The sequence below is a fragment of the Colletotrichum aenigma genome, assembly GCF_013390185.1.
Source record: "Colletotrichum aenigma strain Cg56 chromosome Unknown KSG_Cg56_contig04, whole genome shotgun sequence".
Lineage (NCBI taxonomy): Eukaryota > Fungi > Ascomycota > Sordariomycetes > Glomerellales > Glomerellaceae > Colletotrichum > Colletotrichum aenigma.
Window position 1 is genome coordinate 4,365,413 of NW_023500910.1, and position 14,930 is coordinate 4,380,342.

General features: G+C 55.4%; 5 protein-coding genes across 5 annotated transcripts; 3 read left to right on the top strand and 2 right to left on the bottom strand.

Moving 5' to 3' along the window:
- Window positions 1-820: 820 nt before the first annotated feature.
- On the top strand, window positions 821-2,716 carry ATG15 (putative lipase ATG15; the record flags this gene model as incomplete). Its single annotated transcript, XM_037322253.1, has 1 exon — window positions 821-2,716. The coding sequence occupies one exon, from the start codon at window positions 821-823 to the stop codon at window positions 2,714-2,716; it is 1,896 nt and encodes a 631-aa protein (XP_037179064.1).
- A 1,506-nt stretch (window positions 2,717-4,222) lies between these two features.
- Window positions 4,223-5,337, bottom strand: MTW1 (Kinetochore-associated protein MTW1; the record flags this gene model as incomplete). Its single annotated transcript, XM_037322254.1, has 2 exons — window positions 4,223-5,209; window positions 5,275-5,337. The coding sequence occupies 2 exons, from the start codon at window positions 5,335-5,337 to the stop codon at window positions 4,223-4,225; spliced, it is 1,050 nt and encodes a 349-aa protein (XP_037179065.1).
- A 528-nt stretch (window positions 5,338-5,865) lies between these two features.
- CGCA056_v007006 (uncharacterized protein) lies at window positions 5,866-7,124 on the top strand (the record flags this gene model as incomplete). The annotated part of the gene is made up of 2 exons (XM_037322255.1): window positions 5,866-5,943; window positions 6,003-7,124. 2 exons carry the CDS (start codon window positions 5,866-5,868, stop codon window positions 7,122-7,124), a joined length of 1,200 nt encoding a protein of 399 aa, XP_037179062.1.
- Window positions 7,125-7,474: 350 nt separating this feature from the next.
- CGCA056_v007007 (Translationally-controlled tumor protein-like protein) lies at window positions 7,475-8,386 on the bottom strand (the record flags this gene model as incomplete). The annotated part of the gene is made up of 5 exons (XM_037322256.1): window positions 7,475-7,559; window positions 7,615-7,777; window positions 7,848-7,985; window positions 8,092-8,203; window positions 8,372-8,386. The coding sequence occupies 5 exons, from the start codon at window positions 8,384-8,386 to the stop codon at window positions 7,475-7,477; spliced, it is 513 nt and encodes a 170-aa protein (XP_037179063.1).
- Window positions 8,387-10,528: 2,142 nt separating this feature from the next.
- SUR2 (Sphingolipid C4-hydroxylase SUR2) lies at window positions 10,529-11,762 on the top strand (the record flags this gene model as incomplete). The annotated part of the gene is made up of 2 exons (XM_037322257.1): window positions 10,529-11,216; window positions 11,302-11,762. 2 exons carry the CDS (start codon window positions 10,529-10,531, stop codon window positions 11,760-11,762), a joined length of 1,149 nt encoding a protein of 382 aa, XP_037179060.1.
- Window positions 11,763-14,930: the final 3,168 nt, after the last annotated feature.

A 14,930-nucleotide genomic window follows, 5' to 3' on the forward strand; every position in this document is an offset into this window, starting at 1 on the left:
GGCCGGCTCTGTTATCCAACCTTGGGCACCATGCTATCCTCGACTCTCGCCTAACGCAGCAGACAGAGGATGAAGGCAGCCAAGGCTGCTTTCAAATCGTCAATGTACCTTAGGCAGTTCAGGTATCCCAATAAGGTGCTCCGGAGACCTGGGCGGTCAGGTCACCGTCCACAACACTGGCTGCAGAATCCCGTGTTAAGCCCCGTAGACAATCTTCAGCATGAATACGCTTGATTTGCCTCGGGCTGACAAAAATTAGGTATCCATGGCAGCTGCACTGCCCTGGGTGCCTGGGGAGCGCGACGGGATCGTCCAGTTACCGAGCGTCCGCTGAAGATGACCTTGATGCCCCAAAGTGGCGGACACGAACGAGTGTCAGGCCTCCGACTGGCTGGAAATACAGAAGACATGCACTGTCTGAAGTGACCATGGTCACATGCTGGTGTGGGTTTCCCTGATTGCGCCTTATCAGGAGGCATGGTGTCTTGAGTACTGATTCAGGGGATCTGTTATCGTCAAAGCGGCCCTCTACGCTAAGATCTTAACAGAGATCTGGAGGCGGAGACCTGCCGGATACAGCAGTGGATTATCAGACCTGGTCTGAGCACCCTCCGCGACTCGGAGGCGACGTAAACACCCGCCAGTTGCCCACCTGATGCTGTCATAACGGGCACGCGAGTCCTCTGCATCTCAACGTCGGCATCATTGATCCCGTCCGCCCTTCCCCAACCTCGGGATTCATATCTGCAACACCAGACTGTCGCCCGTTTTCGCCTGGCTCTCTGGTCAATCATCCTCCATTCTACAACAACCACCAAATATGCGACTAAAACTAGGGAACCGCGTCGCATGCACCTCTGCTGGCAGAGTCACGGCCCAGCTGCTCTTATCGTTCCTCGCGGTATCGCCAACCTTGACATCCGCAGGGGAAGCTCCCCAACAAGAACAGGCAGTACTGCCTCCTGGACCGTTGCTGCCGCCAACCACACAACAACCCCTTTCAGACGAGCACCTATTTACACTACGACACGTCTTCCATCACGGCACATATCGTCATCCTGACTTACACCGACGGAGGGATGTCCGAAGCCACGCAAACGACGCCGAAAGCCAGGTGTGGCTGACCGCTGAGGATGGCTTCGAGAGGGAGAGGGTCCTGCCTCTGAAGGCTCGGAGCTCGCCTCTCAAGATAGAACGCTTGGTCGATCGCCGCCCGTCTGTCGTAGACCCCATGGTCACCGAAGCCCGACAGCGCGGCTATGTCAACATCATGTCGCCGTCGTCCTGGACCACCGACGAAGTCCCCGGACCCAATATCACCGACAGGGCGACCGTGCTGAGTATGGCGATGATGGCAGCGAACGCATACGTCGAGGAAGAGGGACAAGCGGACTGGGAAGAAGTTGGTGGCCCGTACAACAGGAGTGCGGACTTTGGTTGGGAGACCGACGGTTTGCGCGGTCACATCTGGGCCGATGCGACGAACTCGACTGTTGTCATCGGACTGAAGGGCACGTCCCCCGCGGTGTTCGACGGCGATGGCACCACCACCAATGACAAAGTCAACGACAACCTGTTCTTCAGCTGCTGCTGTGCTCAGCAAGGACAGTGGACCTGGCATCAAGTTTGCGACTGCGCCACGTCTACTTATTCATGCAACAACACCTGCGTCGTTCAAGCACTCAAGGATGAGCACCGTTACTATACGGCCGCTAAGGAACTGTACTCCAACGTCACCGAGATCTTCCCCGATGCAAATATTTGGCTGTCCGGCCACTCCCTGGGTGGCGCGGTTAGCTCTTTACTGGGGTTAACCTACGGTGTGCCTGTCGTTACCTTCGAAGCCGTACCAGAGGCGCTCGCTGCCGGCAGACTGGGCTTGCCAGTACCTCCGGGAGCCGAGCAGATGGTCCATCAAGCTCGTCAGAATACCGGTGCCTTCCACTTTGGACACACAGCAGACCCCATTTACATCGGCACCTGCAACGGCGCAACTGCGACATGTTCATTCGCCGGATACGCCATGGAGTCTGCCTGCCATACCGGAGTTGAGTGTGTCTACGACGTAGTGGCCGATAAGGGATGGCGCGTTGGTATTGGAACGCACAAGATTCGATCGGTCATCCACGACGTGATCGAGAAGTATGATAATGTCCCGGTATGCCACGCGACACCCGAATGCCGTGACTGCGTCAACTGGAAGATGTATGAGAGTAACGGCACCGAGACCACGACCACATCCAGGTCTTCGACGTCGACAAGATCGACGACTCGCACCCGCACCGCCACATGCCAGACTCCTGGCTGGTGGGGATGTTTGGACGAGACGACGACTACGGGCGGTCCCACAACCACCACCTCTACGTCGACAACGTCAACTTGCAAGACACCCGGATGGTTTGGATGCAAGGACAAGACGACGACTACGTCCACTACGACAACTACTACGTCAACAACAACGACAAGTGAGTCTGCCACGACCACTTGCATGACACCAGGACGTTTCTGGGGATGCAAGGACGCGGTCTCGACGACAGCCTCTCTACCTGTAACAACCACTTCGCATCTCATCACCTCTGCCCCTTCCGCGCCGACCGCAACTCCGACCACGGCACCTACCAAGGCACCTTCAGAGCCCGAGTGTCGCGGAAGATACTGGTTCGGATGGTGCAAGGAGTGGGACAAGGCTTCTGAGGGTATCAGTGAGGAGATGTGATTTTTTTTCTGTCCTTTTCAATGGTTTTGTATTACATTCACTGGTGTTAATGGGAATGGGTTTGGGTCACGGGAGCATAACAATCAATCATTAACCAGCAGATAGGCGTTTAGTCACGAGAATGAAGTACATAGCAGCAGGCTCGCGCTAGCTGTAGATCAAATACAACGAGTAGAATCAGCATTAATCCGAGGGCTTCCGTTTAATATCTCTAATGCGTGCTAGGTCACTCCGCCAACCTTGTCTAGGACCAGCGACAGTGCTGAGCAACATCATGGCTGAATACTGGGCAAGAAAGATGTGGTATCGTTATATTGCCATCATGAAATCAGCGTAATGACCTTTTCCTTCATTATTGTCCTTCTTGTTATCACCCTGGTCGTTCTCATTGTTTTTAGTACCACTATCTCGTCATACTATCAGCCCGAATAGCAAAACTCATGCAGAATGCTATGGATCATCAAGGAGATGCTGCGAGAAGAAGACATGCTCGCTTGCTATCTATCTCTGGCCGCCGTCGTCACAGAACATCGTCAAAGCTCATGGCGACCTCAACCAAAGCGGTCGAGGCGATCATGTAGTCACTTGGCTAATCCTTCACACACTCGACCTGGACATTGCAGCAGAGCTGTGGAAAACAATTCTAGGTTGGCTGTAATGACCTCGGGAGGTGGTTGAGCGGCCGCGATTCTCTTCATTCGAAGACCAAAGACCCCCCTTATTCTGCAGCTGCTCTCAACCCTTTCAATCAAGCCCGATGTAGTATGACAGGGACTAGAGTTACGACGCCCTAGTTCGTTTATATGAAATCACGAACCTTAGTTGCAGTAGCTTTTTGTAAGATTAGGAGTTTGAACCATGGTTCAATTGCCCTTCTCGAGCTCATCTGGTATGTACTTGTTGATTCTACTTCCTCCCTCCCCACACTTGACATGACCGTTCGATTCGTGACGTCGTAATGTTTCTTGGTCCCTCCCGCCCACCTGCGATGTATGACTCTACCGTCCTATTCCATTCCTTGACGCACCCGGACGCCCAACTTCTGACTGAGCGTTTGGACCCGATGTGGCCTGTGTCTAGAGTTGCATCCAAGTTCTAGAAGCTGTGGGCGGGTACGAGCTCGGTCAAGCTATTGGCGACTCGACGAATCTCTGAGACTGGCAGCTGCCCAGCTTACTCGAAATGATGCTTTGCCAATTCCTTTCGTGTAGATCCCAGCAGCAGGAAACGAGCTGGGGACCGTCGCGGTGTCGGCCCACAGACCTGTGATTGACAAGCCTTCAACACCACTAATGATGGTGCCCGGCTGTGAAACGGATATGGCACCTCCCGGCTGCTACAGCGCTCAGCGTATGTGCTCTGTATGTAGAGTTTCATCTCTTGGAGGCGTTGCCGGTGCTGCCACAGCCCGCTTAGCAAAGAAAGATAGCGAATGATAGGCGCCGTATTTCTGTCGTGGTGTTGTTGGAAAAACAGTCCCATCGCAATTCAAACAAGCTGAGTGAATCATGACTCGTCCATGGCGTCCGGATCGTCTTGTGCAGCAGGCTCACCTGAGCCTCCCCCAAGGGCTGCGACCACGCTTTCAAGTCCCTCAACTTCGCCCTTGGCAAACTTTCTTCCTTCGCCTTGCCACTCTCCGTCTCGAACTTCTCCGTCCTTGCCCAGTTCGAGGCCCCTGACGCTCTCAAGATGCTTCCTCGTTTCGCCTTCGACGTACTCCATTCTTTCCCGCCTCCAGCTCTTGTTCTTCTCTACTCCTTCTTCGGTGCTGGCTGTGTCCTTCAGGTCAGACATGATGTTCCTCAGCGAAGTTGACAGAGCCCGCAGCGCCTGCAGCTGTGACAAGTTGAACGCTGTAGTGGTCGTGATCGGCGTCTTGGCGTCGGCCCCTGTCAAGTCACCCTTATTGTGCAAGAACTGGAACGGCACCTTGTCGTCCGCACCCTCAACCTTGACCTCCGCAGCTCCCAGCGAACTCCTGGCGCCGGCGGGCTTACCGCCGACAACCTCCTTCAACTTCGCCAGTAGCGCCGCGTTCTTGGCCTGTTCCGCGTGAAGCATGACATTCAGCCGTTGGCTGGCCTGCAACTTCCGCCTCAGCGCGTCGGCGCTCTCCCTCGTCGGTGCGTCCTCATGTGCTCCTGCTGTAAAGTCGAGACCGTCGTAGTGGGCCAGGCGCATCCAGTTTCGGTGGCTTGGTTGAATGCCCAGGATATTCTGCATCACGTACAACTCGTATTTGTCAAAGTTCTTGTCGATGGCTGCGCATAGTAACGTCTCGAGCTTGTGCACCCCGTCAATGATCTCTAGTTTTGCCGTCTCCTCGACATTGGCCTGCTGTTCGATTGAAGCTGCCTTCTTTTTCTGCTGCTTGAGTGCCTTTTCAAATCCGAGAGCCTTGGGCGGCGCTTTGGAGAGGCCCTGCTCGACACGGTCGAGGGTCTTGTCGGCGACTGCGTTGACGTTGTTGATGATGCTGTCGAGGAGCGACTACGCCGCACTTAGCCTCACAATCACCCCAAGATGCACTGGCTAGGAATGAGAAACCAACGTACAATTGGCGCGTATCCAAGGTGTTCAGTCAACAGTTCGACGTCGATAATATTTCGTTGCGCCATCGCGGGCTGTTGGGCTGCAGTCAATCGGCGGGGTTGGTCGCAGTCAGGAAAGCAGCAACGATGACATGCAGTTCGAAGACGCGATCGACGCGACGAAAGTCAATATTTAGTCCACGCCCAGGGCGCTGCTTCCTTCAGCAGAGGGGCGCTTTTTTCGCGCCTGAATCGCAAGGCGCCCAGCACGATTTATCTGCCCGCTGGCGGCCCTGCCAGCGCCCGACTGCCCGTTCTCTTAGCGGCCCAATAGTGACCGCGGCGGGGGCGCCCACTCCCGTCCAGTGTCACTGCCACACCAGCCGACGTCACGCAGCGAACCAGGATGCAGCGCTGACGAAGAGCCACCACTGGAGACATCCATGATTGAACCTCCACCGGAGACGCTTTTACATTAATTGCACAACCGGACACGCCTGTCTCTCCTTTTCACACCGCCCGAAACCCGAGTCGAACATAACGACGTTATCTCTTGGGCGTTCCCCTTTTCATCGAACCTTTTTTTTTGACGTTCGAGAAACCGCGTGCGGCACAATGTCTTCAGGACTCGGCAATTTCATGAAAAATGGGTGGCATCCTGAGAAAGAGGGAACTACGCTCAAGGGCCAAGTGGTGCGTTCGGTCAATCATGGCAGAAAGCACGCAATCGATAAGCTGACGAAGAGAGGCAGAATGGACTTTTGGGCAGGAACAAGGAGAAGGACCGAGCAGACCACGTCGCCAGACCACTATCGTCTCTACAAGATCCCTCTTCCTTTGCACCGCCGCCGAGGAGAGATCCACGCCAACCTATCCCGCCGCCGCCTCCACGATCGACTGCAACGTCGCCTGGTGTACCGCCTCCGCCTTACGAGGACAATCGCTACGCCCAGCAACAAGAGGAAGAGGAGGCGCCTCCGCCACAACCATTCCGGGTCAACACGACGGGCTTGTCGACTTCTCACCTGCCCCCGCCGCCGGGACGGAAAGATGGCGCCGACGGAAGGACCCCTGGCCAGACGGCAACACGGCCGCCGCCGAGCCTGCCCCCGAGACTCCCACCCCGAACACCATCCTCAACCTCGGTAGCTACCGCGCCAGCATCACCTGCACCTCCTCCGACATCCAGCGGCGGAGGATACCTCAACCAAAATGCACTTAACCGGCTTGGATCCGCTGGGCTATCGGTACCTGCCCTAGGCATTGGAAGGCCGGCCCCCCCCGATCCCCCGTCCCGCTCCAACAACAGCAGTCCTGCACCGCCCCCGCGATCAGGGGCTTTCTCGCCGCCTAGCACCGGCCAGATGAACGAGCTGCAAAACCGCTTTGCGAAGCTAGGCAAGAGCTCAGGGCAATCAGCCAGCCCGCCGCCAACGGAAGGGACTACAATGGAACAAAAGCAGGCAGCTCTCCGTACGGCATCCAACTTCCACAAGGACCCGAAATCAGTGTCAATGGCAGATGCTCGCTCTGCGGCGTCCACGTTCAACAACTTCCGTCAACGACATGGGGAGCAGGTCGCTGCCGGCGTCAAGAGTGCAAACAATCTGAATCAGAAGTACGGCATTGCCGACAAGGTTGGAAAGTATGCCGGGCAGGCCAGCGGGCAGCAGCAGCAGCAGGCGGGTAATTCGAGTACCGCGTCTACGCCATTGTCCCCGCCGCCCGGACTCGTGAACGCTCTAGGGAAGAAGAAGCCGCCTCCGCCTCCGCCGCCGAAGAAGAAGCCTCAGATCGGCGGGGCGCCTCAGCCGACGCCGCCCGGCGATGATGAGCCCCCTCCGATTCCCTTGGCAACCAAGCCGACGTTCTAGAGTAGTGCGCATGGATAGAGGCGGGGTCGTTGTCATTACATAAGGCATGCATTTGTGGCGTTCTTTGTTACGGTCAGTCAGGCCACCCTGCGGGGAACGGCACTCTGTAGATATAATCGGTGCCGGCATTGAATAAGAACAAAATCAGTATCTGCAGTTCACTTCAGCAACCGAGGAATCATTCAAAATATTACGGCCAACACCGAGTGTTCTTTTTTCACTTTTTTGCTTGCTAAGGATCTGAAGGGATATATGCCAAAGCAGATGGACGCTATAGCAAGGTGTCCAGACGTAAAATGGGGCCCAGCACCGAAGAAAATCTCGAAAACAGAACTTTTCCGTCGAGATTCTTAAACCTTCATCTCCTCGAGACCGTGCTTCCAGACGATGATGTAGGGGGTGACACCATCCTCACGGTAGTTCAGGAGGACGACCCTGATCAAAGTCAGTATCCAAATATGGAAAGGGATGAATTGGGGTTGCTTCTTACATTCCGTCGGGGTTCATGGACTCGCCAGTGTAGAACTCGAAGTCCTTGAAGTTAGGCAGGAGGGTCTCCTTGACGAACTTGGAGGCGCCGGTCTCGAACTCCTTGACCTTGGCCTCATCGGCACCCTTCTCCTGGAGGGCGGTCTTGACAGCCTTCATGTAGCCTTGAGCAACAGTGTTAGCGAAACTTCAATTTCGATATGCTGGCCATGATTCGCCTGCAGTTTTACGCACCCTTGAGGTAGGTCAAGTAGCTCTTCTTGTCGAACTGGGTGGACTGGAGACGGAAAGAGTGGACGATGTTGTTGACCTTGACCTCGGCGTCCTCAACACCCTCATCAGCCTCCTCGGCGGAAGCGTTGGCACCGGTGTCTGAGCGTTGCTCCGTTAGCATCCTGCCGCTATTGTTTCTTCTCGCTGGAACCGGAAGTTGGCGCGGGGTAAGCGCCCAGGGGGCCTATGGTAGGGTATTACGAACCGACGTTGACAGTGCCCTCAGTGATCATGGCGCAGTCAGCCTCGTAGACAGTGCCAGCGATCTCCTTGAGGTCGTAGGAGTCCGAGATGATCTCGTCTCCGGTGAGGATGTCCTATTCATTGCGGAGTTCTGGTTAGCTTTCCGGTCCCCCTATCTCAAGAAAAACATTTTCTGTCGCTTTTTTCCTCCGCCGCCCAAAATGGCGGGGTACAGAATCCATCTAGCTCGTGTACCTCTGCAAGGCCATCGGTATGTCGTCTGAAGGGGCTTGGTGTCGTACCTTGTAGATAATCATCTTGGCGGTTTGTCTGAGAAGGTCGAGGGGTGTGAAAAATGAACGAGACTGCGAAACGGAAATTCGTTGTCTGGGTCTGGAGAAGAGAAGAGGGGTCGCTTTTGAAGGGCGAAAAGTGTTCGCAAATTTGGCAAGTGGGAGGACTGTGTTTGGTGGGGTTTTAGGCGCTAGGTCGTTTTCGGACTGGTCTCGATGGCCGGCCGGGTGCGTGTTAAGGATTTGGGTGAAGAGACAGGGGCTTGACTAACGGGACAGGCGGCCTGGCCGAGGGGCGAGAACGTGCGCGCGGACCCGGAGGACACTCGCAGCTGGCTGCGGGCGAGCCTGATCTGCTGGAATGCGCATATATCAACCTGATGGAATCTCAACCTGGGAAGGTATTTTGTTTTTGCATCTTGTTTACCATTGTGCATGGATTGCACCAACCTGGATTCTTGTACACAGGTACCCCTGACCTGTACGGCTTGATGATACAAACACTTGAGAATAACCTCTTGGTCAACGACCTCGTCTGTTGCCATTGCAGCAAGGTGCAGCTGGATGAGCGTGTCTTAGCTAAGCCAGCCGATGAGGTTGAGGCGACGGCGCCGCAGCCGCTGAAGGCTCCAGGGCGATATCCACCACATCCACGTTCGAAGCTGGGATAGCCTCAATTGCGCCCAGCAGGGTGCGACAGCGGTGAGTTCCAGCCCGATCTTTCAACTGCCAGTCTCTGGCGTGTCACATGAACCTCTCTCTCTTCAACATGGAGTCGTCTGGTCTTGGGTCTGACCCTTGTGAGAATGACCCTTTTCTAGAATAGCACATTGGGCGGAGCTATGATGGGACCAACGCCTCACTTTGGACAAGTAATCAAGTCTAGCACCCGTCATGATCAAGCCATGCCCTGCCTGGATTCCTTCGACAGACATGCGGATGTTACTAACGCATGGCACGGAAAGGGGCATCCTCGAGAAGATATTTTGTTGACAGCAGAGAGTGGGCGCATCATCACGATGAGATTGGGCTCTGGACTTATTAAGCATCACCCCTTCATGTCAACACGGCTCGACCAGTCAGCGTCGTGGATCACGGCGAACCGGGCTTACTTAAGCCACCGAGTTGTCCGCGTATCCACGGTGGTGACAGGGGAGAGCCCGGTGGCCTGACACGGCAGCGTAGCAAGCCGCGCAGGGTGTTAAAGTTATGACAACATGACAAGGCCGCCGCGAATTACGCGAGGAGCCAGCTCGTGGTTGTAGTGGCAGGCGTTCGTCATCGCAGCGTATTGTCGGCTGCCAGTGCCAACACGCGGCGAGACTCGCAAAGGAGCGAGGGAGCGCGCAATTGGTAAATGCAGTCAGGAGTGCACGCATAAATGGAATGGCAATTGGTGCATGCTCGCAGAGTCTAAAAGGCCTCCAGCTGATCTTGTCCCCCAAGTGACCAAGCTTAGAACGCGACGGCATTTGTGGTTCGATCCGTGGCAAAACCGGGAGACAGTCGAAAGGCGAGAGGCCCGCGCCTTTTCACAAGCGAGATTGATAAAGCGCATCATTCTTGGAGTGGGTGATGGGCCAGCACGGCACCACCGCAGGGCCAGCGCCTCGAGAAGAGCCCGGCCTCCGAGAAAGGGAAAAAATTGCCCGCCCGCTCTTCCGCCGTCGCCGCTAAGACCGTTGCCTATCATCTTTTAAAGCACCGAGCGGCCAGCCCAGTGAATAAGACCGTACCTCTGATACCTGCTGCTGTTGTTTTCTGCTCTGCTCCCATCTCTCTCTCACTGTGTACTTACATACCTAAAGTCAAGCGCTATCATTTTTTTGCATTGCAGACAAGGACCAAGCTAGTCAAAGCTAGTGAAACCTCGACCAACAACTCGCCACAGGCCCAGTCGACTGCTCGTCTCAGCCCTGTCTGCATTTGCACCCAAGGATTGGCATTTCATATCCGTACATATCCAACCCGTCCGCTCCTTTGGCCTGCGAACGTGCTTCGCTCCCCGCCCTTCCTTCTTAACCTCACCTCGCTCCTTCATTACCGCGCCCTCCGACCGAATCCATTCGCCTCACAACCTACCACCACCCGACACCATACCGATTGCAATCGCCCAATCCCACGACAATCGCACCGGCCATGGTGAACGAAACGGTTCCTCCCATGATGGCCCTCAACTTCACGTCGGCGGCCGCCGACCTTCCGCCTCTTCCGGCCTACACATTGAGGCCCAAGCCGGAACTCATTCCTGGCATCCCAGACAGCTACCTTAACGTCTTCGGCCCGATCGTCGTCTACTGGTGCTTGTCAATGTTCTTCCACCTCATTGACACCTACGACGTCTGGCCCCAGTACCGCCTTCACACCCCCGAGGAGATTACCAAGCGCAACCACGTCTCTCGCTACGAGGTCGCCCGCGATGTCCTGATCCAGCAGCTGATCCAGGTCGCCATGTCCGTCTTCCTCGAGGTTATTGACGACGAGCAGACCGTTGGTCGCGAAGAGTACGACGTCGCCGTCTGGGCGACCCGCGTCCGCCTTGCCCAGCGCGCCCTGCCCACCGTTCTCGGCCTGCTCGGACTCAACGCCGCCTCGATTTCCAAGAACATGTCTGCTTCGGGCCACCCGTTCATCGCCGGCGCCCTCGCTGGAGGCCACTACCCGTTCCTCACCACCGAGCTGCTTGACGGATCGCACTCCGTCGTCCCCGCCTTCGCCGCTTGGGAGCTCTTTGTCGCTAAGGCCATCTACTGGCTGGTCATCCCCGGTATGCAGCTGTTCGCCGCTGTCTCGGTCCTCGACACATGGCAGTACTTCCTCCACCGTTTGATGCACGTCAACAAGTGGATGTACAGTAAGTTTCACGCCTCGGCGCAAAAGTTGTTTGCGCTCCGGGATCTCCGGAAGAGCTTCAAAGGACTGACAGAGTGCTCCTCTAGCTACCTTCCATTCGCGACACCACCGCCTCTACGTTCCTTACGCCTACGGTGCTCTGTATAACCACCCCTTTGAGGGTTTCCTCCTCGACACCCTCGGCGCCGGTATTGGCTTCCTTCTTACGGGCATGACCGCCCGCCAGGGTCTCCTCTTCTTCTGCTTCTCGACCATCAAGACCGTTGACGACCACTGCGGCTACTCCCTGCCCTGGGACCCCCTGCAGCACATCTCGAGCAACAACGCCGCCTACCACGACATCCATCACCAGACATGGGGCATCAAGACCAACTTCTCGCAGCCGTTCTTTATCTTCTGGGACCGCATCCTGGACACGAGGTACAAGGGCGACAGGAAAAACCGAGTACAGCAAGTGGAAGCGAGCAAGAGCAAGGCGGTGGAGGCCAAGTCCGAATCAGAAGCGAAGCAAATCCCCGAATCGGCCGAGGGAGGTGATCGGCGATAGACTCCGAAATCGATCCGAAACCACGTTATTCGACGACGAAACAACATATAATTTACCGTACAACGACGCCCGTTTTCTTCGATTCTTCTGTAAACCCTGCGCGCCCTCCCGCTTTTTTTTGACGCAAAAGTCGAGTCTGGTTTGGATCATTCGGAATTCGAAAAGAGGTCGGGGAATCTTAGCATCCGACGAGAGAGAAGGGATACCATCACGTTAGGGGCGCAAAAACAAACACAACTTTTTACAAACAAGACACAATAGGGAAAGCATGGGAATGGGCGTTTTCATGTGACACACACACATGTTGGGAGCAATGTTTTCTTGTTTTGATTCGATTATTGTGACCACGAGAGAAGAGATGGAAGGGAAAGAATGAGTTGGCCTGTATGCGACACGGCCAGGAGAGGAGATGGAGAGGATCCTCTCTTCTTTACACCATTATGCGGCACGTGCGATTCCCGTCGCGGCCCGCATCCTTTGAGATGTCGGGCGGCGAAGGATGGAGGAGGGGCAATCGCATCGGCTTTTGCGGAACGTGGCCACGAACAAACTAGTCTGAGGAGGTTGGGAGGATCAATGACGAAAGGGAGGTCATCAACTCCCACACCAGCTTACCACATCACACACACCTAATGGACGATAATAATTCCTGCAATCACATCATGTGGTCATTCTCACCGTGCTTACTGTTGGAGAAAGCTTGGCAACATACACACTCCCTGATTCCTTCCTGTGTGGTTGTCAAATACTCTACATGCAGTTGTTCAAACAGTGAACGGATCTCTCTCATGTGAGAGCTCCATATATGTCACCCCTGAGCCACGGACGTCACGCTGCGTGCGGCTCCGGCAACGGAACAGCATAATAGGAGGCGAAGACTGGCGCGCGGTTGACGTTCGGAGATGGGACTTGTAACTTCCGAAGGGTGGTCCCCGTCGAGGCTCGGCCGTCCGAACGCTTGGGCATCCAGGCATCTTAGGCATCTGCCTGGAACCTGTCATCGCCACTCCCGACTTTGGTTTGACAGTTACCTATCCACACACAGCCAAAGTCGAGCGTTAGGAAAGGGCACGCATTGTTTGGGGCGTTTTTGCCAGAGAGGCTTCTTCTGTTGCAGTCCCGCCGCAAGTTTAGGCATTCCGTGCTCATCCCGCTGCAAGCTTGCGCAGGTCCAAGTCGCCACCGTTCCTGGAAAGAAGATGATCCGACGATCCATTCTCCTGCCCTGACCGTTTCTAATTCTGACTTTTGTTGCCTTTGTCCGCTAGCCCGCGCTGCCCTGTGTGCGTTAGGGTAAAATTAGTGTTGGAAAAACAACATCACGACAGCCCACGTTTCTGCTGCTCAGCCTTAGCACCACTCAGGTGGGTTCTTTTCTGGCGTGTTTGCTGGTGGCTTCATTGTTTGTGCGAGTGTTTTAGGCTGCGCGAACATGACATGATGCGTTAGGCTGCGCGCGCGCGCGCGAGTGGGAGGCAAACATTTCAGGAGTGCATTCGCTGCAGCTGCACCGCACAATGGGGGACCGTTCTTTGGGTTTGCGCGGCCGTGCTGCGAAACGGCAGAGGAAGCACCCGAGGATTTGTGTGATCTGCGCGCAAAGTGTTTGCAACTGGGCGTCATGACCGCAGCGGTTCCCGTGCTCTACTACTTGTTCCCTCTCTCAGCTCGGCAGGGGAAACACAGAGCAACGAAGGGTCCCAGGTCCCTCTCCATCCATCTCGAAATGGAAATACGGATATTTGGGATTGTGGATCTATCAGAACGTGTTCGGGGAATCGGGGAGAGCGGGGAGAGGGGGGACGGGACGACGGGGGCATTGAGCGGTGATTCGCGAGGTTCTAGTGAAAAGTGATCGACGCCGTCAATCTGCGAAGCGAGGCGGGTCTCGTTCTTTCCGCATACCTTATGTTCCATATCGTCTGGACGTTGATGCCGGGTCGAGTCAGTAGAGACACAGAATCGCAGCCACAGGCAGCCCGCCGAAGATGCCAAATTATAGATGGCAGAGTATCATCTTCCGAGGGGAAACTATTAAGCCCCCGCAATGAAAAATACCCCGCTGTTGTGAGGCGTTGATACGACGAACGACTTTGCATTGTTGCACGTGAATAATATCAAGCCAACATGATGGTTTCACGGTGCTCACATCACGTCGTAACATGATTGGCCGAGGTGTGAACACCGGGAAATTTTGCATGTTTACTGTTCTATCGGTCGTAGGATTGTGATACGCCGGCATTGCTTCTTCTCTTGAGACATGCTATCGTCGTACTTCACAAAAGTATCGTAAATTTTTCATGTCTCATAACAGGCTGATTCAGGGGAGCCCGTGAGATTGGCCGCTAGTGACGGTTCGTTCCAGAGGGTTGGACCCTGAAGGCGCGAGATGGTGTGTCTCATTTCTCAGGTGAGCGACGCGACAGCCAATGAGTGGCCGGCGCCCGACGGCCCCCGAATGTGCCTGGCCGTTCGTCCTGCCCTGACAGGGAGAGTCTGGGGATCCAATCAATCCGGGGACCTCGGGTGATCGGGGACCGCTTAGGCGGGACAGCAATAGGCACAGCTTAAGCTGTAGAAGCAGCAATAGGGACGAACTGGAGACGTGACATGAATGGTGTCCTCTGCGACGTGGAGAGAATGAAGTCGAGTCACGTCAAAGACAAAATGCGCAAGGAGCACAGAGGCATTCGTGCGTGCCCGTCGTCGGCTTCGTTTTCCCCTTTAAGGAATCGTCAAAAAAGACAAAGAGAAAGCCTCCGAGTCAAGTCGAGACGAAGATCGAGTCGGCCGTAACCAGTGGGATAATAAGCATTTGGCCAAGAAACAGTTCAGGTCGGAACGGAGCGCGGACCTGACCAGCCCCGGCCGAGTGCCACTATGGCCTAACACCGATAACGAGCTGCGTTGTGCTGTCTGAGATTTAGAGTTAAGCTCTGAGACCAGGTAGACGAGGTCGAGATGAAGTTGTCGGAGATGTGAGTCGAGCATGATTGGGCAGCTCAGGTGTGTTTGAGGTAACGCCGACTCTTCGTGACAGTCAGCGGCGGCGGCGGTGGTCTGGGTATTTTGCGATCACGCTGGCTCGAACGAGTGGTAGATCGCGTGAACCAAACGGGCATGTGCATCGCGGACACATCGAGTCGACGAATCCGGTAAGGAGCACTT